Source organism: Neophocaena asiaeorientalis, unplaced genomic scaffold (assembly GCF_003031525.2).
Source record: "Neophocaena asiaeorientalis asiaeorientalis breed wild unplaced genomic scaffold, Neophocaena_asiaeorientalis_V1.1 scaffold78, whole genome shotgun sequence".
Classification (NCBI taxonomy): Eukaryota; Metazoa; Chordata; class Mammalia; order Artiodactyla; family Phocoenidae; genus Neophocaena; species Neophocaena asiaeorientalis.
In genome coordinates this window covers 16666896-16691461 of record NW_020175018.1, presented here as the reverse complement: position 1 = coordinate 16691461, position 24566 = coordinate 16666896, and the positions used below count along the sequence as shown (strand labels likewise).

At 52.3% G+C, this 24566-nt stretch overlaps 1 protein-coding gene across 3 annotated transcripts in view; it reads left to right on the top strand.

Moving 5' to 3' along the window:
• AK8 (adenylate kinase 8) overlaps window positions 1-24566 on the top strand; it is a 128131-nt gene that overhangs the window by 16237 nt on the left and 87328 nt on the right. For 2 of the 3 annotated variants that reach the window (XM_024762632.1, XM_024762633.1), the window contains one exon: window positions 5433-5501. In XM_024762632.1, the coding sequence (XP_024618400.1) occupies window positions 5433-5501 (69 nt within the window). Of the gene's footprint in view, window positions 1-4782; window positions 4925-5432; window positions 5502-24566 lie in introns of those variants that run through there. The other variant, XM_024762634.1, reaches the window with a different exon arrangement.

Genomic DNA, 24566 nt, shown 5'->3' with positions numbered 1-24566 from the left:
TCGCTGGCCTTTCCCACTACCGGGTTTCCCTCCCCGGCCACCTCCCTCTGCGGGCCTGTCGGTGCCCCGTGGTGGGGGTCTCTGCTCTCCCTTCAAAGCCTCATCTCCTGTCCTCTCCCTCCTCTCACCTCCTGTCCCCGTTCCAGACTCTGCCTGGGCCCTGCCTCTCAGAACCAGGAGAGTCCATGCCATGTAAACCTGCTCTGACAGCCCCGAGTAGCAGCAGAAACTTTGAAAGGAGGGTTGTCTTTAAAGGATTCTCGGATCAGTTCTTAAGTGAGCGCAAGTCCAAGTACGGGCCTTCCCTCCCCCACCAGCAGCCCCTCTAGGGAGGCCTCTCCCCTCCTGGCAGACCAGGAGTCTCAACTCCTCCCCTTTCTGCTTTGCTCCAGATGGAAGTTCATACGGTTGATCAACAGCATGCCCACAACTCCTGAGCAAGTGTTACCCAAAGGTGACACAGTGACGTCAGGGGCCCTGAGGCTGGGGCCTGCTGATGGGACCCTGTGGGCTGCTGCCATCCTGTGGAGGAAGCCCAGGCTGGAGAAGCTCAGTGAGGTGCCCCAGGGGCCAGAGCCAGGGCCTGAGCCTCCAGGGGCTGCGTCTTCAGGGCAGGGGCGGCACCTCCGAGGTTCGCAGGCCAGCAGTTCTGCCCCGGGCTTGGGCACTGGGAGCTGGGAGGAGAAGAAAGGTCCAAACCGGGGCCAACGCAGCTGATCCTGCCCTTTACGGCAAGGAGGCAGGCTGGCGGTCGCGTTGCCACTGAGTGGGATGCCGGGGGGCCAGGGGCCTGTACCTGGGCTGGGCCTTCTAGGTGACCAGCAGGGGCGGCACTGGGCTCCATCCGTTTGTCCCTGATTCTCCCCCAGAAGCCAGGCTCTGGGGGCTGGGGTGGGAGAGCACAGCAGAGCTCGGGAAGGAGGGAGCCTGATTCTTGCAAAGACAGTTTGGCAGGACTCCGAGCAGCGGACCCTGGGAAGCCCCCGCTGCTGACGTGACACATCAAAGCTGGCACCGAGACAGCACGGAGGCAGTGAGCGGCGGGGAGAGCACTCGCGAGGGGCCGAGCTCAAAGTCGCCGGCCTGTCCCCCGCCGTGGGGGGCGCCGCGCTCCACCCGGACCCGTCGCCTTTCAACCCGTGTTCTTTTTTTTTTTTTTTGCGGTACGTGGGCCTCTCACTGCTGGGGCCCCTCCCGTTGCGGAGCACAGGCTCCGGACGCGCATGCTCAGCGGCCATGGCTCACGGGCCCAGCCGCCCCGCGGCATGTGGGATCCTCCCGGACCGGGGTGCGAACCCGCGTCCCCTGCATCGGCAGGCGGACTCTCAACCACTGCGCCACCAGGGAAGCCCTCACCCCGTGTTCTCTGATTAGCTCGCACCCCCTTCGTCTCCCGCGTCCCAGAACCTGTTTGAATGCTGCTTCCCGAATGGCTGATGGCAGGGAAGGCAGAGGAATCTCGGGATGGAAACCAGCTGCGCCTGGGGTCGGCGGGGGACACCAGGGGACAGGAAAGGATTGAAGACATGTGGAGGGGAGGGGCAGGGCTGCTCCCTGTTCCCCTCGGCAGCCTCGGGGGTGGGGCGGTTCCTGGGATCGTTGGGGCATGTGGGCACCAGCAGGACACTCTCCCTCTCCAGCAACTTCTTCCACGTGCGGTAGGGTCTTGGGTGCTGGAATTTGCTTAAGTCGGTGATGCTCCAGGTGTGGTCCCCCGACCAGCATCCTCAGCATCACCCGAAAACCTACTCGAAATGCAGATTCCCAGCCTAACCCGGACCTGCTGAGTCAGAAACCCTGGGGCGAGGCCAGTGATCTGTGAGTTAACAAGCTCTTCTGGGATGCACGCTCAAGTTGAGAGCTACTGGCTTAAGCAGGAAATGGGCAGAGGGCAGATGTAAGGACACAGAGGCGTCTTAGGAGATACTGAAACCAGGGACCAGATGCCGGCTAGCCTCCCTCTTGTCTCTGGCCTACTCACTCATTCATTCTCTCTCCCCCGCTCACTCTTGTTCTTGACTTTTGCTGTTCACTTCTAGAAGCCATAGTGGCCCCATAACTTTCAAGGGGAGACATTACAGGTTCCCATCAGAGGCGCCCCCTCCCTTATCCTCTTGCTGTCTGCTCTTCCTCTTCCAATTCCACATCCTGGAAAAGCCATTCTGGGGCTGAAGAGACCTGGTTTCTCTCTCTCCTTTTGTACTCTTTTTATTCCCTTATACTCCCCCCTGTGCCTGCAAAGTGGCTGCTGCAGCTCCAGCTGTTACATCCTCTCAGCTCCAGATCCAGTGGAAAGCAAGGTTCCTGCCCCTGATGATTGCACTCATGTCCTGGGCCTGACTCTCACTCGCTGGGACTGGGCCTTGGGCAGCCTCTGAAACAATCACAGTGGCCAGGAGTGGGATATGCTGATTAGCTTGGACCCATCAGGGCCCTCCTCTGGATCCGATGGTGGGCTTGACCCCACAGAAACTGTAAAGGCTGAAGGACAAGACAGTGTGGCCTCAAAGGAACTTTGGGGGACTGTATATTACTGGAGGTGGAGTGTATGGATGCTGGGCAGAAAATAAAAGCAAACACTGAAGTATTGTTACTCATTTCTACTGGTGTAGTGTGTGAGGTCTGAAGAGGGCAAGTCCCAAGGTCACCCAGCTGGCTGGAGCTGCAGCAGCCATTATGTAGGCAAGAGGTGGGAGTTTGAACCATGAATGGAGCCAGCCTTGGGCAGGGGTTGGGGGGATGAGCCCTAATGCTGAGGGTGAGTCTCTGCTCTACATAAAAACGTCTGTTCCAGGAATCCCCCACCCCCCAGCAATGGGCCTTAGCATTTGGAATTTATGTTGACTTCCTACATCTTTTATCAGAGGTGTGAGTGGGAGTTGGGAGAGATTTGGGCCCAGGCATCAGTGGCCCACTGGGCAGAGCTGCTTCCTCATCCAGATCCTTGCTGAGGAAGGAGGTGCAGGGCTTATTAAGGGGGCCTGAGGGTAACAATTGCCATAGCACCAAGCCCTTGCTGGGGGCCACGCACGTCCCAGGCGTCACGTGTATTACCTCATTTAATCCTCATGGCAACTCTTTGAAGCACTTGGTCTTCGTCTCATTTACAGACGCGGAAAGTGAGGCTCAGAGCACTGAAGGCACTGTCCAGGGTCACTCAGCAGGTGACCAAGGTCCAAATCATGAGTGTCTGAGTCCCTGGCCAATCCAGTGGTCCCCCAAGGTGCTCCCTGGGAACATTCTTTCCCCACTCGGGCCATCCTTCTCCTGAAGCCGGAGAGAACCTTCTGGATCACAGCTCACAGGCCTTCCACCTCCTCCCCCTCTAGCCCCTGGCCCTCCCCTGTGAGCCGGTTCCCGGGACACCCTTCACTGCCACCTCCACATGCCCAGGCCCAGCCTGCTTTTGTTGGGGAACCCATTCAAACGGCTCAAAGAGAAGACAGGTCAGGGTGCTGCCTGTAGAATCAAGGAGAACTCGAGCCCCCGTGGGGACTGGCCCCTACCTCCCAGCCTTCTCTGCACATCTGGTTCCCCACTCCCTCTCTCGGAATCGCTGTGTGCGAACTGACCGAAGCCGCTTCACGGCACGCAGGTGAACACGGAGGGGCCGAGTGCTGTCTATTCCCCTGACTCGCTCCCAGGACGTAACGAGAGTGAGGTGGGGACGGGTTCTGCCACGTGCATGGAGGCTTATTAAAACGCCATTTCTAAGTCAGCAGCCCCAGAGGCTCCATGATGTCCCAGCTCTCTGCCCCTTTAGGTGCTCCTTCATCACTCCAGGCAGACACGGCAGCATTCCCGAGGCAGGATCTGGTCACTCTGGACGCTGGCTCTAAAATGAGAGGTCCAGACTTTTCTCCAGCATCGCTGACATGTTGCCAGGCCCACCGCTTGCCCTAAGGATACTTCGGGAAATTAGGGGAAAGTGCTCGCTCCCCCGGGCCTACGTGTTCCCCCTTCAGGGTCCCCAGCTTGGCAAAAGGAGTGTAAGGTAGATTTCCCCTGCCCCTCACTGCACAGCTGGGTGCCTCTGGGCTCCCCTGCTGGGCCGTGGCCCTGAAGGCCCTCACCCGCACGTGGCAGAGGCCCTGCCCCCTCCTGGAGGCTGCTCAGCCCGGACATAGCTTGGGATGTGTGGCCCGGGGCTGGCCCAGGAGTCTCCCTTGGCCGAGTGTTGGGGGCTTTGGGGAGAAGCACCTGCTTTTAGTGACCAGAGGTCAAGGGGACACCTGGGAGCGGGTTTTCCAGGGGCATGGGCTCTGGGGCGTTTGAGGTTTTGTTAGAAAGAGCAGACCTGGTTGTGAAAAATGGGATGTCACTTCTGGTCCGAGAGAGACAGCTGAGAAGAGAGGAAGCAGAAGGAAGGCCACTCTAGGTGTCACTCCGCGTCCCCCGCGACCGCTGCTTGTTTGTCCTTCCCAAGCCTGGCCTGCCCGGGTTCAGGTCCTGCCTCTGCTCCTCCCTGGCTGTGTAGCCCAGGGAGGTGACCTAACCTCTCTGGCGCCCAGCTTCCCCATCCGTATAAAGGGGATGAAAATAGTACAGACTGCACAGAGCTGTAAACATTGACTGCTGTAGCCTGGCACCCAGCACACGCTCAGCAGAAACCACCAGCATTTTCAGTACTTACTGAGCGAATTAGGGAACATGAAATTTCGTTAAGTCATCAGTCAGCATGGGCTTCCTCCATCCCCGACGCTGTTTTGGTACAGGGGCAGAGGTGTGCTGGTCAATGTTTCACAACCAGTTCTCTGAGGGAAGAAGCCCTCCTTTGTAGCATTTGCCCATTTCCGTAGTACAAATGCCACAGAATACCAGGGCCTGCTTCAGGCTACCACCGTGAGCTCACGGAATGTGGGTTTGGGAAGAGATGTGCACCACCGGCTCCCTCTCGTACACCGTTGTCTGGGGGACAAAGCAAGTAAGACTCAGTCCTTTTCCTCCAGGAACTGTGAAACTTTTTGGGGAGACAGACATGTGAGCAGGCCCCTGGAAGGGTGTCTGGTTAGTGCAGTAACAGAGTTTGCCATCGAGGATTATGGCAGCCGCCAACCCAGCCCGGGAAGGGTCAGGGAGGGCTGCCTGGAGGCTGTGGCACTTGGGGCTGAGGCTCAGCGGGAACCTGGAGTCACCCAGGTGGCGGTGGGGCAGAGCATTGGGGCGGGGGCTCAGGAGAAGCCAGAGCATGGAGGTGGGCGTGCATGCATGTTGGGGGTCATCAAAGAGGAGCCCAGGCTGGACGAGGGCAGGGCCGCAGGCTGGGCCTGGGCTTCACAGAGGCCACAGGGCCCTGGTCCGGGACCTGGAGAAGCTTCGCGTCCACAGGGCCGGGTCCTTGGTTCTTAGCAAGCCCGCTGGCCTGCCAGTTTGTGTCCCTTTGAGCCCCACACGGAAGGTCAGACTCTCATCCTGTGTCATCTTTCCTGTAGACGTTGCCCGACGTGCTGCTCGTCAGACTGCTTCAGGAACGCCTGAGGGAAGAGGACTGCATCAGGCGGGTGAGAAGCCCTACGTGGAGCCAGCGGGGGCTCCGGGGAGAGGGGGCCTCCTTTACCAGTTGAAGGAGACTGAGGGCCGTGTGTTTATGTCCCAGAGCAGAGATGACCTGCAGAGAAGGGTAAGAACCTAAACTCGGTGAAGGTCAGGCTGTACACGTGGATTTCACCTTGGATGGAGGAAAAATAACAAGGTAGCATCTGGGGAGCCCATCGGGGTTCCTGTAGGAAAGAGCTGGCCCACCCCACGGGGTCACAGGAGAGCCTTTAATGGAAGGACAGCTGCAGAAGTGGGGAGGGAGGCGCCCCGGACCTGGAGGGGCAGAGGGAGCATTGGGGGGCCCCCGAACTCTCCTTCCATCCTCTGACCTCTCGCCGGCGCTCTCTTCCGCCAGACCCCGTGAAGCCAGAGGGCAGGGGTCCAGGTGAGGCCGTCCGTGGAGGTCAGCCTCCTGGGGCGTGGACGGGGGTTGTGATATTGTGATTTATAAGAAGGAATGTGTATTTGGTCTTCGTCCAATTTATCAGTTGTTTGGGATTCTTTTAGTATTCCATGTTAATTTTTCGCTTGTGTGTTTTACTGTTATCTTTTTGTAGGTGTTTTTGTTTTTCTGTTTTTTAGTGGATGACCTAACAATTACAGTATACAAACTTAGATTTCCACCGTCTACTTAGAGTCGGTATTTTACCATTTCAGGCAGCATCTGCAATATTGGTTTCTCTCCTGTCTTCTCTTTATGTTGTAGTTGTCTTATGTTCTCATCTATATGCATCAAAAATCTCATCGGGCAAAAGTTATAATTTTCGGTCTCAATCATCAAACGTATTTTAAAAACTCGAGAGGAGAATAGTTTGTTATATTTATTCAGGTATTTACTATTGCTCTTGTTCCCCCTTCATTCCTGATGTTCCAAGTGTCCCCTTCCGTCTGAAAAACTTTTTAGCAATTCTTCTAGGGTAGGTATGCCGGCAGTTAATTCTCTTGCTTTTCCTTCCTCTGAGAATGTCTTTATTTTGCCTTCATCCCTGAAGGATAGTTTCTTCGGGATTCAGAATTCTAGACCGACAGTTTTTTCTTTCAGCACTTTGCAAAATGTTTCACTTTTAACACTGTGGTTTCTGGTGAAAATCCATAGTCATTCAAACTCATAAATAATGTGTCCTTTCTCTCTTGCCGCTTTCAAGATTGTTTTCTTTGTTTGTAATTTTCAGAAGTTCATGATATGTCTGGGCATGAGTCTTTTGGGATTTATTCTTTGTGGGGCTCCTTGAATTTATACGTTTATGTTTTTCTCCAAACTTGGGAAGCTTTCAGCCGTTGTTTCTTCAACTAAATTCCCACACCGTTCTCTTTCTTCTCCCCTCCGAGACTCCACTGGCATGAAGGTCAGGCCATTCGGTGTTCTCCCATGGGTCGCTGAAGCTCTATTGTTTTGTTCTGTTTTGTTTTGTTCCATCTTCTTTTCTCTCTGTTGATAAGATTGATAATTTGTATTGAACTAGCTTCGGGCTCATTAAATCTTTTCTCTCTCATCTCCAGGCTACTCTTGAGCCCGCCCAGTGAGCTTTTAATTTTGATTATTGTATTTTTCAGTTCTACAAATTCCATTTGGTTCTTCTTTCTGTCTTCTGTTTCTTTGCCGAGGATTTCTACGTGTGCCTTTGTTCACAGGGAGCTTTGTCGTTGCCGTTGTTTCAGTAATAGCTGCTTCACTGTCTTGCCTGACAGTTCCAGCCCTTGAGTCACGTTGGCAGTGGTGTCTGATGTCCCATCCCACGTGAGCTGAAATTTCCTGGTCCTCCCTGTGCTAAGTAATTTTGTACCCTGAACATGCAAAATGTTGCCCTGAGACTCTGGGTCTTGCTTGAATCCTATGACGAATGTTGATATTTTCGTCTTAGCAGACAATTGATTCAGTTGGGCTCGGGTCGCAAGTTCTAACCGCCTTCTCTGGGCTGTGGTTTCCACCTCAGTTCTGTTCGCAAGCCTTTGCAGTGCTGTGTGGTTCTCTACAGCTCTGTGCTGTGTGGGTGCCACTCAGGGGGGCCTGGGCAGCGGCTGTGCTGTAGGTCATTTCTCAGGAAGGCTGGAAGGCTGTTCGGGGTCAGCCCCATGCGTGCACACCTCGGGGGTGAGGCGGGAGTCCATAAACGACGTCATTTGGTCGCTTTCCTGCGCTCCCCTCTTTGCCGTCTTCTTGGTGACCTCCAGTTCCCTGGTGTCCCCCTATATGATCTTTTGGCCAGAAAGCTGGGCCTTTATCTACCTGGCTCTGTCACAGGCTTCCTGTGACAATGCTTGTGACCAGGGCCAAGTGGCGGGAGGACAGTGAGAGGAAAAATTCACGGGACTTGGCTGCATTTTCTAGGGACTGGGGAGGAAGGGTCCCCTGCGCTGTAAGAGTTTCAGGCCCCCGCAGGCCCCCTTTGTCAGGCAGGATGGCCTCAAGGCGGGAGTGCAGAAAAACAGAAAAGAAAAGGAAACACAGGGAGATTTCCCCTGCTCTCTCTGTGTTGGGAGTCCCATTTCTTTTTAAATTTTATTTCTTTCTTTCTTTCTTTATTTTTGGCTGTGTTGGGTCTTCGTTTCTGTGCGAGGGCTTTCTCTAGTTGCGGCGAGTGGGGGCCACTCTTCATCGCAGTGCGCGGGTCTCTCGCTGTTGCGGCCTCTCTTGTTGGGAGCACAGGCTCCAGACGTGCAGGCTCAGTAGTTGTGGCTCACGGGCCCAGTTGCTCCACGGCATGTGGGATCCTCCCAGACCAGGGCTCGAACCCGTGTCCCCTGCATCGGCAGGCGGATTCTCAACCACTGCGCCACCAGGGAAGCCCGGGAGTCCCCTTTCTTACTTCTCGAGCCAGAAATAGGGGCTCCTGGCCCCGTCCCTGTCCCTCCCTATTGCCCATCTCAGGTCTCAGGCCGCCTGGAGAGACCAGCTCGGGGACGCCGGCTTGCAGGGATCTTGAACTTTGATCTTCTTCCCCAGTTCACCTACTACTGTATTGATACTCTCTGAGTCCTCAGATGCCCGCCCTTTGCGTTCTGTCCGTGCATCGTAGCTGCTTTCAGTGGGGCTGACAGGTTACAGCGGGCGTACTCTGTCTTGCCCAGAACCGGAACTCGTGGGCGCACACACACAGAAACATACATACGCTCTCTTGCTCAAAAATTGATTGAGAGGCCCACGTCTGTAAAGATGCCTGGGCACCTTCCCAGGGCACTGGTGAAGGAGGAGCAGTTCTCACAGGCTTGCTCTGCATGGTCCTCAGCCGCGTGGGTCTAAATCACGAGAGAGCCTCAAGTAAGCTGCAGTCTGAGTTTCAAAGTCTGGTCTGAACAGCCTGTTTTCCTCTGACTTCAAATTGTTCCCAGCGAGCTGATCGTCTCTTACTGCCCAGGCCTAGGCAAGCGCCCAGAGCTCAGAGGCCAGTATACATCGGGGGTAGACACATTCTTTTCTGTCCAGGCTAGATAGTAAATATTTTAGGCTTTGCAGACCGTACAGTCTTTGTTGCAATTTCTCAATTCTGATGTAATGTGAAAGCAGCCATACATGATAGATAAATGAAAGGGCATGGTTTGTTCCAGTAAAACTTTATTTATAAAAACTGGCGGCAGGCAGTAGTTTGCTAACCCTTGTCCTAAATGATACTTTCACACGATGATAAAAACACTTCTACCCTTTCTCTTCAGTTCTAAATAAAAAACAGACCTCCACCTTCCAGCAATGTTAGGAGAAAGGCCACTTAACCACAGACTTTGGTTGTAACCAAGTTCCCTCCTAGTGACCCGGCTCCCAAGCCCCCCGGCTCGATTCCACCCACTCCAGTCAAGTGCCCGCTGTAGGCACGGCATTGTCCATCCTGCTGGGACCCTGCCCCCTGCCCCCACTCACCCTTCTCAATTCCCCATGAGCAGGGTGGTACCCTGGGCCCCAGGCTCACCACATGCAGTTGGAGACAGAGCCTCACGTGCCCAAAGCAAAGCCGACCGGGAGGGCTTGTGATGGGGCCACAAACACAGTGTGAAGGGAAACCAGGCCCAGGGGAGTTGAGTTGTCACCGAAGCCTCTCGAGATGGGGGCGGGACAGTCTGCGAGAGGCTGTCTCGGGCAGAGGGGCCGGCAGGCAGACAAGGCAGGACTGGGAATATAGCTCCCCCGACCCCTACCGCCGCCTTAGTTCACCCAACCTCAGACCAACTCTTCCTAAAACTGACCCACCCATCGGTCACCCTCTTATCTGGGAAATGGTGAGAGAATCGTTTGTCAGGAGTGAAGGGGAGGGCAGAGCACCCTAAGTGACTGGAAACGGGACGGGACTTTCTCGTACAAAACGCTCTTTGCCTTAATCCGTAATTGGTTATGAGTGGCCAAGTCTAATTCAACCCTGGCCTTGCGGATCCCCAGGCAGGAAGCGTTTGGGTCTGCCTTTCGTCTCTTTGCTCTTCAGAGCTGAGCTGTTTCTCCTCTTCACCAGCACTGCTCGTCACATGGTGGGTGTCACTCCTTTGGTATGAGTGCACCCAAGTCACCCAGACCGGAACCCCTCAGCGGGATGTATTTTTTTAAAATTAATTAATTAATTAATTTTTGGCTGCACTGGGTCTTCGTTGCTGCACGCAGGCCTTCTTTAGTTGGGTTGAGCGGGGGCTACTCTTCGTTGCGGTGTGTGGGCTTCTCACTGCGGTGGCTTCTCTTGTGTGGAGCGTGGGCTCTAGGCGTGCGGGTTTCACTAGTTGTGGCACGCGGGCTCAGTAGTTGTGGCTCGCGGGCTCTAGAGCGCAGGCTCAGTCGTTGTGGCGCACAGGCTTAGTTGCTCCGCGGCTTGTGGGATCTTCCCGGACCGGGGCACGAACCCGCGTCCCCTGCATCGGCAGGCGGACTCTCAACCACTGCGCCACCAGGGAAGCCCTGATTGTCTATTTAAAAAATTTTTTAACCTCTGTAAGTCACTGAGTCACGGTTTCTGGGGAAAATAGGATGACTTTCTCTGTGATTTCAACTGGACATCCCAGATTTGCCCTCAGTAATCTAGAATAGTCTCTCAAACACACATTTAACTTCCATAAGGCTTTCTTGAGCTTCTCTGAAAGCCCAGGCTGCACAGCTCACCTGCAGCACGGACACAGCGTGAGCCCAGGCACCCCAAGTCCTTGCCGACAGCTACCACCATCCTCAAAATGGCCATAACGTTTATGAGCATTATTAATTAGTTATAAGTGATGTTACTGTTAGTTATATCGTACTCTATGACCGTATTGTGCGTTATACGCAACACTGTTGGTGGAATTAATACGATTTGTATTAATATTTATCATATTCATTATCATTCCTATTCTGATGGTGGTGGCAGATGTTGTCTGGACGCCAAACAGAGGCTTGGGAGCCCCGGTCTGGCACTTCGTCCCCTACACCACACTGAGAGTACACCATGCCGAGAGGCTGTAATTATTATACTGTTGGTGGTGACCACTGATTGGCGGTTTAGGGCTGAGTGCCGCATTAGCGATCTCATTTCATTTGTACCACAGCGCAGTGGAGCCTCGCGGCTGCCATCACCCCTGTTTTAGGGATGTAGCATCTTAAGACTCGCAGAGTCTTGCACAAAGCCCCACAGCCAGTCCCAGAACCGGGATACAACCATGCAGTCATGCTTTGGGCCACTCTGTTCTTGTCTGACCATCACACGCTGTGTGTCTACAGCGAGTACTTCACTTCCCGGGGCCTCTGTTTCTCTATCTGTAAAACACTGGACTCGGGCTCGAGCACTGGAGCTCCTTCTGGCCTGACATTCTGATTCTGATTGTGTCCAAGCCATTGTTACCTGCAGAGTAAAGAAATACCTTCTTTAATTTGTTTTAAAATTTCTCTGAGCTTCCAGGGACATCCAGTACCTTTTTCATCTCTTCCCGGTGGAGACAGGATTTCAAGAGTAAGAGATGAGGCTCCTAATTATGTGCTCTGGTTGTTCAGAAACAAAACGAACCTTCGTCCAAAATAAACAGGCTTTCTTGCTTTTAGGGAGAAAAATGACACATATGCATATTCATTTATATGGTAATTATTTAACTTCGCAGGGACTAGAATTGGTAATTTAGAGCACAAAAAGGAGGCAGGGAATAGTGTTCAGGGAAAAAGAAAGAACGCAATCATAACCCATCAGGATTCTTTTTTCCTTTTCTTTCTTTTTTTTTTTTTTTTTTTTTTTTTTTGGTCTCATGCAATCTCTTTGAAGAATGTCTTTGAAGTGACCATCAAATACATTAGAGAAAGAGAAATTAGCACTTTGTATTGGAATTATCGAAAGCAGGTGGGCACTACGTTCAGGGACCAATTGGCTTCTCTTTAGGGGCAGCCGAGTTCTTGGAGTCCGGGAGTGCCCAGTTCTTGAGACCACATCTGTAGGGCAAAGGGAAGCTAAGAAGTAAGGCAGGGAGTTCAGGAAATGTGAGGGGAAAGGCTCAGTACCAAAGAGAATCTAAATCTCACCTTCACCATAGTCACCGTTTGCTCTCCGTTTTTTTTGGATTACCAAGAATCCCTTTCCCTTCTTTGGCACCTAATCCATCTCCCTGCAGCTACTGTGGTCTCTTTCTTCCTAATCCTGCCTTCATATCGCTGCCAGAGAGATTGCTTTAAGAAATGAACAAATTTATTTCTCGACTGCAGGACCTTCATATGGTTCAAAATTCAAAAGGTACCCAGGTCCCCCTCAAACTCTTGTCCCCCAGCCACTTGGTTCCCTTCCCTGGAACCAAGCTGACCTGGAGTCAGCTGCTGTTAACACGCCCTTGAAAGAACATCCTTCTGAAGAGTATTTGTTACACAGAGAAGCATCTGTCTTTTTTTTTTTTTTTTGCGGTACGCGGACCTCTCACTGTTGTGGCCTCTCGCGTTGAGGAGCACAGGCTCCGGACGCGCAGGCTCAGCGGCCATGGCTCACGGGCCCAGCCGCTCCGCGGCATGTGGGATCTTCCCGGACCGGGGCACGAACCCGTGTCCCCTGCATCGGCAGGCGGACTCTCAACCACTGCGCCACCAGGGAAGCCCTCATCAACTTTTTTTTTAAACATTGTCTTGAGAACTATTCCTACCTGAAACCTTTTATGAAAGGGGAAACTGAGGTCCGAATGGAGGAAGGGACTTAGCCTAGGTCAGGGGACCAGCGGGCCAGGACAGGTGTGGACCTGCCACCACACCTGGCTGCCAGGCCTGGCTTCAGCCCGGGACCCCGGGACCCTGTGCCATCCCTTTGACAAAGGTATTTCTGCATCACCAGGACCAGGCCGATTGGAATGGGACCATCACAGACAGGGACCATCAGGCTAAGAGAGACAGAAGAGATGTTTCCATGTATGGCCAGCCACCTCGCCCAGCTGTGGGGAGGAAGCAGCTGTGCCCAACGATGATGGCTTGTCAGGCGCTGGGAGTTTCATCACCCGTGAAAAGTCAGAGGCCTCCACGGATGGCTCGTGCCTGCCTCTGCTGGCCTGTGCCGTCTCTCGCACATCTGGGCTGGTGGGCGGCAGCAGGACCTGGTGGGGGAGCTGGGCGGGCCTCAGTGCGGCTCCGTGTGGGCGCCCGGGGATTGCAGGCAGGCCTCGAGGGCTCTGGGGTGCGCAGCGCGTCATACAAGCACCGTGCCTGGCCCTGAGGCCCACTGGGCAGGGTTACTCCGCTTTCCCATGCGAAGTGAGTCGAGTGAGAGCAAACCAGGATCACTAATGGGTGGGGGAAGCCTGCTGCCCCCATGGGCCTCCCTGTGTGTTAGGCAGGGGTCCTGTACCCTCCGGGGTTGGCTCCTGACCCGCCAGCGAGCCCACAACATGCTTCTGGAATCATTGCTCCAGTGAGCTCTGGAACATCCCGTACCTGCATGCATGAGAGCTGGCAGTCTTTTTTTTTTTTTTTTTTTTAAATTTATCTGTTTGGCTGTGCCGGTCTTAGTTGCAGCGTGTGGGATCTTTAGTTGTTGCGGCATGTGGGATCTTAGTTCCCTGATCAGGGATCGCACCCAGGCCCTCTGCATTGGGAGCGTGGAGTCTTAACCACTGCGCCACCAGGGAAGTCCCAGCAGTCTTTTAATTGTAGTGCCTGGAGGGAAAAACAATGAAATTTCAAAACTACCTGGAGCCTCCCCGGCCCTGGCTTCTGTCCATTGGCCTTGGCTTTTCTTTCCTTCTGTGAGCGTCCACTTGGGCTGGAGTTCACTCCTCCGGAGGTTAGGGCTGGTTCTCGCCAGGTGTAAGGCAAGAAGCCCCTGCAGGCTGAGCGGGGCCGTCGGCAGCGACCTTCAGTGTGACCTGGGCAGGGATCGGCATGCTCGGCGCTCACGTGGTAGTTGGCACCCCCCTCGGTCGCGCTCTGTGTTGCAGCACCTCTCCTTTCTGTTTCCCAAACCAGGGTGCTTGGAGTCCCACCCACCCGAGCGGATAACACACCCTGATAACACAGGTTCACCTGCTGCGTCCGTGTCCCCCGGGGCGGCCCGGCAGAGGCCTGCGGAGGGACGCTGCCCCGCCTGCGCACAGGGTGCTGAGTTCTAACCACCCCCCCATCCCCAGCGGCTGGTCAGGAAGTCTTCCCAACGCCTCCACAAAAAGCAGAGGCGTGAACAATGGAGCATTTCCCCGGGGACCTGTGGTTACTTAAATGGGATGCAAGCAGGCCCCTCCTTCAGCGAGCTCAGGAAATATCAACCCACCCCATGACTCGTCAGGCCTGAGACTGTGGTGAAGATCAGAAGAATAAAAATCGTATGATGTCGTTTACGTGTGGAATCTAATAAAAAGTGATACAGAGGAACTTATTTACAAAACAGAACCCGACTCACAGACTTCGAAATCAAACTTATGGCTACCGCAGGGGAAACGTGGGGTGGGGGAGGGATAAGTTAGGAGACTGGGATTAACATATACACACTACTATATATAAAACACATAACTAATAAGGATCTAGTGTACAGCACAGGGAACTCCACTCAATGTTCTGTAATAACCTATATGGGAAAAGAATCTGAAAAAGAGTGGGTATATGTATAACTGATTCACCTTGCTTACACCTGAAACTAACACGACATTGTAAGTCAACTCTACTCCAATAAAAATTTAAAAAACAAAACACCGAAGAGGCCAACGCTAAGCCCAGCACAGGTGCTGGGCAGCAGCGCGGGTCCATTGAGGTAAAGGTACCAATAGTCGTTAACCAGCCTTGACTAGCACATGGTGCAAGTCACTGCCACGCTCGGAGGCACTTTCTGGTGAGATCCGCACAGCTGTCCTGCGAGGTTTTCAACAACCAAGACTTACAGGCACCTACTGTGTGACAGGGACCATTCTAGGTTGTGTGAGGGACAAAACAGAACAAAGGAAACAGAGTGCCCGCTTTCACGGGCCCGTGGCTAGTGGTGCAGGTAGGCGTTTAGCACTGTGATTCTCCCACTTTACAGAAAAGGAGGCTGCAGTGCCGGATCCCCGCTGCTGACCCAAAGGAAGGATACGTGTGTTGCCTGAAAAAAGAACTGCTCTTCCAGAAATCCAGCAAGTTCCGGTGTCTGGCACCACGTCATCTCTCTCCTTGGAGCTGCAGAACGACGTCACCAAAGGCGAAACTTTGACCACGCCCCCAGCTTGCTAAGTCAGGGAGAAGAAGGTCTCCGAGGCACCCTGGAAGGGGGTCGCTTCCCTCCCACCGCCCCCCCGTGATCAGTGCATGTGTTTCCTTTACAGAAAATGCAAAGTGAGACTTTGCATTCACAGGTTAACTTCTTTTTGATCTCATTTCATATCGTGGAGATGCTCTGTTACTTTATGATAAAGGAGATGTTGCTGGAGCACACTTCGACTGTAAAACCGAGAGTCTAACATTTACTTGGCAGATTTCTAGACTCTTGTTTACTTTTTCCCGTCTGGTCACAGATTGACGCGTCCCTGCCCGTAACGGGAGTGAGTGTTTTATAGTGGAAACGCTAACGGAACGCAGAAGCCCGATTCTGGTCTACAGAACCCCCTGCTGTTTGTTTTACTTCTCCTGGCGGCGTCACTGGGCTGGCATGAATTACCCAGCTCTCATCCTCTGACGGTGGGAACGCGGGATTTTCTTGCCGTTGTTCTGACACTCGCGGGTTTGTAGATGTCACTCGCGTCCTCTGAGGAGTGCGGGTTTATTGATCAACAGCTCTGCTGAGGCCCGGGGCTGTGTGTTCCTCTAACACAAATGCAGTCAGGATGGCTGGGCATCTGGAGGGGAGGTCTGAACTCCACTCGGAAAACTGAACGGCATGCGTCACAGCGAGGCAGGGCTCTGCGGGCCGGGCTGGACGCCGTGAGTACCCCCTTGTGGGTCCCTCGTTTGTGGGTGTTTCTGGACCCTGCAGTGTGGTCTTGGGCTTGTTCATGGCGTGTGTGGCCCACCTATCTGCTGGCTAAGCAGCAGGCACCCCGGGTGCTCTGCGGGCAGCTGATGCCTGGGATGCCCTTAGGATCCTTCTAACTGCTGTCGGGGAGGGAAAAGAGACGGCTGGAATGCAGGACAGAGCCCGATGTTCGGGCCACTGTAAGTGGGCTTCGGAGCAGCAGAGAGCGTTGGAGAGGCCCGGTGATGTTGGAGACCGCATTGGACTCAGAACCACCGACCACGTCACCCTTGGCAGGTTGAGGTCGGATCCAGGGGCCGGATCAGAGACCTGCCTCCCGAGAGCTGGAAACGCCCACCAGGAGGACGGAACAGAGGGGCACCCTCAATCGCCCATTCCCAGGCTCTTGGTGTGGCTTAGTTTTGCAGCTAGCTGTCAACTGTGAAAACATGGCGTGTGCCAGAGACCGGAGACGGTTGCAGCTGCCGTTCTCCAGCACCTGCAATTGGCCAGACCTTGAGCTGGCCCTGTACGCTCATCACTGCACCTAACCTTGAACACCAGGAAGTGTGGGCCCGTCAGCATTATCCCTACTTTGCAGATAAGGAGATTGTTAAACAGTTGGTATGTGGGGGTCTGGGGATCCGCTTGTAGCTTAATACCGTCAGTCAGTGGGATTTGGAAGAACTGTGGAAACTAAAGTGAATGATTTTTAGCTATAATCTGTAACATATTAAGTACCCCCAATTTTAATTATAAACGTACTACCTATAATATTAATTACAAATGAGAGTATTGGTTAGAATACCAGAGCGCGCATATATGTATATTTTGGCGTACCTTTTATTTGTTGAGACTGTGTGGAATTCACTAGTCTTTAGACTGATGAGTTCTCGTTCTCTGAACACGCCATCGATCCTCTCACGTTGAGCTTTCCACAGCTGGTCATGTCGGGTTTTCCTGGAGCAGCACTGTGGTGTCTGGTCTCCGGCAGCAGGAGAACACAGGCCTGAGCTGAAATGAGCTCAGGAAGATGTGGAAAGTGGTCCAGGCCTCCGGGTGGGTTGAGAGTGAACGTCCCCAAGGAACTGAGCCCGCAGGGGAAGGCTGTTTTGACTGGGAGAGAGGGAATGAAAATGGGATGTGTTTCCGAAGGAAATGACCCAGACACACCAGGGGCAGCCGGACAGAGGGAAAGTGACCAGTGGTGACCAGCACCCACCGACGGAGGGGATGGAGGGACAGCTGTTCCTGGTGAAGGGGAGGCCCAGAGCGTCCCCCAGACTACTGCCCACCTTTTGGGGCCTGAAGCGGCAGCCTTGTAAAGTCAGCCACTTGGAGATTCAGCCTCCTTCAGTCCTGCGGAAATGCGAGTGCCCTTGCGCCGCAGACGGTTCTTAGGAGAGAGAAAGGCACCGTGTCTGTGAGGCGCCTGCTTTGGGTCAGGAACTTTGTCATGACACGTGTCGTCAGTAATCCTGTGCCATCATTGCAGGGATTTTCCCTTAGGTGGGTCTGACCGCCCCCATCTTCCAGGCTAAGACTCAAGGCTCAGGTAATTGATGGTCACGAGGCTCCAGGGTTGGAGCCCAGTTGTGGACCCAGCCACAACTCTGCCCACGGCTAGTGCTTTCCCCGCACCAGGGCCCGGATGGACAGGTGTGGCGGTCCCAGGATAAAGGGGGAGAGGGCACCAGCTTGAGGAGGAGGCGTGAATCTACAGGCTGGCTGCTTGGCTGCGAGCCCTGCCAGGATCAGTGGATTTGGAATGGAGAGAGAGGAATGAGGCCTGAGAAACCATCGGGTCAGTGAACTCGGGCCACTGCAACCTCTGAGAATGAGGCCAGGAGCTCTGGGCTGACGTGTGCACCCAGCTCAGACCCAGCACTTGACCTTCAGTGTGTACTTCAGAATTCCCTGGGAGAAGAGTCATTACAGGTGTTGATCAGACCCAGGTAACTTGTCAGCGGCCCCCGAGGTCTGCCCCCACTGCCTACGGGGTTTTCCCCTTTCTTTTCATGATTTCGAGAGCTGGCAGAATTTCACAGGAGAATCAGGCTGCATGATTGCAAGTAAATTATCATGTTTTAATGTGCAAAGACCCTTAGAGGCAGGGCAGTCCCTCGTCCTGGTTGATGCCTATTTTCCCTGCATAATTATGAGTAGCTATTCACTCTTAAAATGTCTTTGTTAGACCATAAATGTCTTTGCTAGAAGTTGCCTGGTCCAATCCTCTCGTTTTACAGATGAAGTTCAGTGCCTTGCACAAATCGAATGGCCAGTTAGGAAAGAGTCCTAAGTAACAGAGTTGGGTCAGCCAGGCTTGGGGAGGGGGTAGTTAGTTTCATGAACCAGTGACTGATCACCCCCAGGTGCTATCTACTGGACAAGCCCCCAGACCCAGGGCTTCTGAACTTTTCAATATGAAAGCACAGTGTACCACACACAGTGGTGGAGAAATATGGCAATGAGTTGATGAATGGATGGGTGAATGAATGAATGAATGCGCCCCAGGTCTTCCTGTGGAAACGCCCACCCCACTGTAAAAGCATGGTTGTCGTTTCCCATCTGCTGGACCCAGGCTGGCGTCCCAGGTGGCTCCTGGGCAGGCACTGGAAAACGGATGAGCGCGCTGGAGTGGGTGTGCGCTAGCCCACGACTCGCTAGACTCCCTCACTTTTACCGAAATGTGTTCTTCCCAAGTCCTCGTTGATTAGAAAGCTTTCCTCAGTTCACATCTGGGATGCCAGTTACTGCTCTTTCCAAGAGATTGCCTTTTTTTTTTTTTTAAATCTTTTGGCCGTACCGCGCAGCATGTTGGATCTTAGGTCCCCGTCCAGGGATCGACCCGTGCCCCCCGCATCGGCAGTGCAGTCTTAACCACTGGACCACCAGGGAAGTCCTGAGATTGCCTTTTGAAATGAATTCTTTATATTAAATTCTACAGTCTTTTTTTTTTTTTAAGATTTTTGGGATGTAGACCATTTTTAAAGTCTTTATTGAATTTGTTGCAATATTGCTTCTGCTTTATGTTTTGGTTTTCTGGCCCTGAGGCGTGTGGGATCTTAGCTCCCTGACCAGGGATTGAACCTGCAATCCTGGAAAACCTGGAAGGTGAAGTCTTAACCACTGGACCGCCAGGGAAGTCCCTTAAGTTCTACAGTCTTAAGTGGGGTTCCTTCCTGACAGGAGGTAGAGGAAAAGAACAGAGTTCACCTTGCTCAAAAGTATAGTAATGATAAAACCAGTTAACATGGACTGGGCCATTTCCCCATCGCCAGGCACTGTGCTTGTTTTGTTGTTGTTTATGTGTTTGTTTGTTTACGGTCCTCATTTAATCGTCCCAGCGGCTGTGGGGTAGATTGCTGTTAGTGTCCCCGTTTTGCAGAGAAGGAGAACGAGGCCCCGAGGGACTGAGTCCCTGGTTGAAAGTCCCACGGCTGGCAGTGGCACAGGCTGGTTCCCAAGCCCATGCTCTTCACCAGCATATGATAAACTGACACCTTAACAGACTAATCGTCTTTCTGAAGAGATGGGTCCACACCACAGACATGCTCTAAAGTGTTTGAAAGGAATGGACGCATTAACTGGACGTTGTTGGATTATCTACTTCTTGTGCTTTCAACCAGAGGCCACTGTGTCTGAACCTGGGAACTAGACGTGACGCCGTGAAGCGCGTTATCTCTGCGGTGGGTCATCTCGGCATCGCCCAGCCTCGGAGCTGGGGTGGGACTGGTCTGCTGGGCACGGAACAGTATGTTTTTCTGACTGTATCTTCCTTTGCAGAGTGGCCCCACAGACATTTTATAGGAATTTGACTTTAAAACGCTTTCTTAGCTATTTGGAACGAATAAAAAGCCTCTTAGACATTCACATTCGTGCTTTACCAAATTTTAACACCCTGGAGATCAGTGGCTTCTAACCTGCAGACCTAGGAGTACGGATTTTCCCACATTCACCTTTGTATAGAAAAACGTCGGGCCTGTGTCCACCGATTTGCAAGCAAGGGTGGAACTTGGCACTGTCGGTTGTTCAGAAACATCTCTCCTGCCCGTCTCAGCCTGTCTGGGTCTGCCCGTCTCATGCGTCTTGGGGCTGCGCACAGGAAACGGCCAGGCCAAGCCTCGGTGGGGCGGCAGAGCCAGTGTGCTGGCGAGTTACAGGAGAATCTCGTCCTGCTGCAGCGCGGGCTTGAACGAGGTCAGGGATGCCAGCAGCTGTTGCCTATTGTTTGAGATGAAACTTCAAAGTAAAACTTCCCGCTAGTCACCTTTCAGATGAGTTGCATGTGGAAGGCGCCCGAAGATGCCATGGCAGGCTAAGACTGTCATGTTTCTGTATAAACCAAAGGAACCAGTACTGGGGCAATTTGATGTCAACATTTTTTTGTATTCATCAAAATTGTTCTCACCGATTGTCCTGAAACACATCAGTTTCCCAAACTTGATCTTTTAATATGCATTTCTTTTCTGGCTGATAAAAATCTCCCGGTTTTTCCTCTTTTATATGTTGGGAAACCATATAACGTTTCATCAGAAAAAGGCGAGGGAGGTGGCGGCCCATGATGCATCTTGCGACGTGTCTCCTGGTTCACGCTCTGAGCTGAGTGGGTCTGATCGAATCCAAACCTTCAGCCTCAGTGTGTCTCCTTGGGACGGTGAGGGTTCAGCATTCGGCTCCGGGGAGCGCCTGGGATGGAGGCTCCAGAGGCTGCGGTTGGAGCCGGGAGCTGGATCAGGGCGTCCTAGGGAGAACCCAGGGGGGCACCCCGCTCTGGTCTTTGAGGAGAGGGGAGGAGACAAGGGGCACCGCATCAAACAGGCAGGGGGCCCAGAGGGCAAGAGTCCTGCAGCGTGAAGTTGCTAACTGCGCTTTAATAACAGTCAGAAGGGCAGAAGAGGCCAGTGTTCACACAGAGCGGGCCGCCCACTCGGCATCCGGCAGCGCTCTGCCGGGCCTCGCCACGTTCCCTAGGCTCGCTGGCTGCTTTTCTTCCCCGTTTTTTCATCTGTGACATCTGCTCGGTGCTTGTCCCTCCTGTGATACCGTACCCCTCGCAGCTGTGCAGACCTCCAGCTCTGTGCCGGTGCAGGGAGTGCCCTGAGCATACGGCCTTTTTGATGTGTGATAAAACAGAACCGAGCCACAGGGGTACGGCGAGCGAAGGCATCAGAATATCAATTAACCTGCTCTGAACAAAGCTGCAGCTCCAGAGTGGAACAGACATTTCACTGAAGTGTCAGGAAGATGGATGATGTATTCTAATTAGGGACTGACTGCTCTCTCCGCATCCAGCCGTTCCTGGAAGTCAGAGCCGCGACCCTCGCGATGCACCTCACCAGCGTCCCATCCCGGCATGGGACGCTACTGACTGGTCGGTGACTCCTTGCTTTGCCAGAATTTGCAGCCATTAGCTTGCTCTCAACCAGAAGCGCTGTTTCCCCTTGAAAGTGTGGTCCATTTTGCCACTGGGCAGTTGCGTATAACCTCCATATAAAGTCAAGAGCTCTGGGAAGGAAGATCTTTGGCAGGCGCTAAGCCTGGGGCTCCCGTCTTGAGGATGCTCCAGGACCCACACTCCGTGACGCAGAGGCCGTGGTCACTGTGCCCTTCCTTCCCAAGTGGACTGATGTGGGGATGAAGGGTCTCCACAGCTGCACCAGTGGGGTGGGGTTGCTGCCCTAAGAGGTCCTCCAGGGCCCTCGTTTCTTTGCACCTGGGTGATGGCACCGTCTCCCTGAGTCTGAAAGAGTAACCCAGAGAACAGGTGGCCTGGGATTCGCTTCGAGCGCCCCCCACCCACCTTCTCCTCTCCTTCCTTAAATTTCACATCCAACCCAGAATGATGCACCAATGAGGCCAGTTAATTAGGGAGATGTTCCTCATTTTGCTGCACTTTTCCTGTGTAATTGGAAGGCCCGCTTTCTCCAGTCGGCGAGAGCTGTTCCCCTGAATACTTCTAAAAGCTTTGGACCACATACTGATACCAGCTGCAAATTTATGGGCAAGATTATAATGATTGCTCAGTAATGCAATATTAAAAGCGGAGGCCTCTCTCAGTGCTGAGTGAAGGCGGGGTTCCAACCTTCTTTCAGCTTCAAAAAGGGATTCGAAACAGAATTACCAGCCCTTGTCCTAGAAGAAGCAGTCAGGGGGCTCCGACTCCCTCCCCTGCAAATAAGGAAAAAATAAAGGGGTCTGAATGTAGCCAAAGTTCAGAACATTTGGGTTCAGCTTCCAGAACTGTGAGTGGGGGAGCTCTCAGACCCTGTGCTTCCTGATTCCTGGAGGGGTGCGCACATCTGTAGGTGTCCGCTCTTTGTAAGAGCTGCAGCCAGCGCTTGGCTGCCTATAACAAGGACTTGAGGGAGCAAAAGGCTGTTAAAATTTTTTTTTGCAGTTTTGCTTCATTAGTTCTAGAATCCAGGGGCTCCGTGGCTGCGCGTTCTCCTGCATAATTTAAGGAATTAATGAAAGCGTGCCTGATTTTTCCAATACTCTTTACTCTGTAAATTTGTTTAGCTTTTTTTTTTTAACTGTCAGTTGAGGCTGTTGGAACCTAAATATTTTAATATTGAAGAAATGTGCTCCCCCCGTTTTTCTTTTTAAAAAGAAAGACATTCCTTGCCCTCAACCACACGGTGTTCTGTACATCAGGTATTATGAGTTATGGGTGACCTTGGGTCTCAGTTCACCCTATCAGTCCATCCTCTGACCTTACGGCAGACAAGTTCTTATAATGACTGAGAGCAGGGGGCCCCTTCTGGGAGCCCGCATCAGAAACCTGGGCTTCTGCTTGGGGCTGTCTGACCCCGCCTCACCGCAGAATGGAGACCTGAGGGGGACATGTAGTTTTTCGAGGCAGGAGCCCGCTGTGTCCCCCTTTGCCTGGCAAAGTAATAAAGCTATCCTTTTCTACTGCAGCCAAAAAAAAAAAAAAAAAAAAAGAATGGAGACCTGAGACAATTTGCAGCTTTATTTCACTCTTCCAAAGCTCACTTTATCTACTTTATCTGACCGTCAGGTTGAAGGCGTTAGTGTGTATGTATATAACTCTAGGCTCATAGGATTTGAAAGGACTTTAGAAATTGTTGAATGTGAATATTGCTGAGGTACATTAAAAAGAAAACAGCGTAAGCAAATGGGAAGATCATGGGTTTTGGGGTTTTTTGTGGTCTTCTATGGCCGCACAGCTTGTGGGATCTTAGTTCCGAGACCAGGGATCAAACCTGGGTCCCCGGCAGGGAGAGCGCCAAGTCCTAACCACTGGACAGCCAGGAGATTCCCAGGAAGGTAATAATGTTGACTTGATATTGTAAAAATGTCCATCCTCCACAAATTACTCTATACATTTAATGTCATTCCCAACCTTGTAGAATTTATATTTTGGAACTTGACAAAATAGTTTTCTGCCTACTTGGAGGAACAAAGTTTTGAAAAAAATAAAAAGAAGGAGGAGCATCTCCTATTAGAACAATAAACTACAAAACAGCGAGAATTCAGATGGTGTGAGGATGGCGCAAGAGTCTACGGGCAGAAAGATGTCAGAGCCAACATCATATCAGCATGTAGCTGTGACTAAAAAAAAGGTGACATTCAGAGGGGAGAGGACAGGCTATTTCATAGATGACCGTGGGACAGTTGGAGATCCACAAAGAAACAGATGAGATCAAGGCTCACATCATTTTCAAAATAAAATGTGGCTCTTTTAAATATTTCAGTGTAAAGAGTAAACGGTTAAGAGAACTCGGCTTAAATGCAAGTGAACGCGTATCAGCTTATGCAGTGGCAAGGGCCTTTTTATACATCCACACAACACCAGAATCCAAAGAGGAAAGCGCTGATTGATTTGGCCAAAAACTTGTGTGTCAGAAACAACAGCATACACAAAAGACAAACTGTGGAAAATGTTGGCAACATCGTTTTTCTCAGAGTCTGTGGTAGCAGTTGCCAAAACGCGTTAAGATTCTTAATATGTAAAGAGCTCCTGTAAACAAATGAGGACCAAACCCCAAGGGCAGAGTGAATAGACGGCATGAATGGACATTTTGGAAAAGAAAAAAATTCAAATAGCCAATACACATATGGAAAAAATATTGAACCTCCTTAGTGATCAGAGAGATGTAAATTAAAGCAGCTACCGTGTACTCTAGTTTGCTGGACAGATTTTCCCCCAGGATAAAGCCTGACATTGACAAAGATGCAGGGAAGCAGGTGATCTGCCATTGGATTCAGAAACCGGTGGGCAATTTTGAAACCGTGATGTGGCAAAATGTGTCGAAAGTTATAAAAGAAGGTATCAACTTTTAGAACTTCATCGGGATATTCTGTGTACCTCAAGATGTACATATAGCGCTTTTTAAACGATAGCTTTTGTTTGTTTTTCGGCCGCAGGCTGTGCAGCACGTAGGATCTTAGTTCTCCCACCGGGGATCGATCCCGCACCCCCTGCAGTGGAAGCGTGGAGTCTTAACCCCTGGACCACCAGGGAAGTCCCTAAATAATAGTTTTTGTGTTTTTTTTAATAATGGAATGAAACTAAATGAGCAGCAGTATGTGATTCATTAGCATTTGGCAGGTCGATTCATGCAATGCCTGGCAGCTATGAAAACGCCCAGGAGAGGAGCATTCTGTGACATGGGAAATATGCATGAAACGTTCTATGTGAAAAGAACAGACTGCAAAACAGTATGTGCAGTGTGACTTTTCTCCACC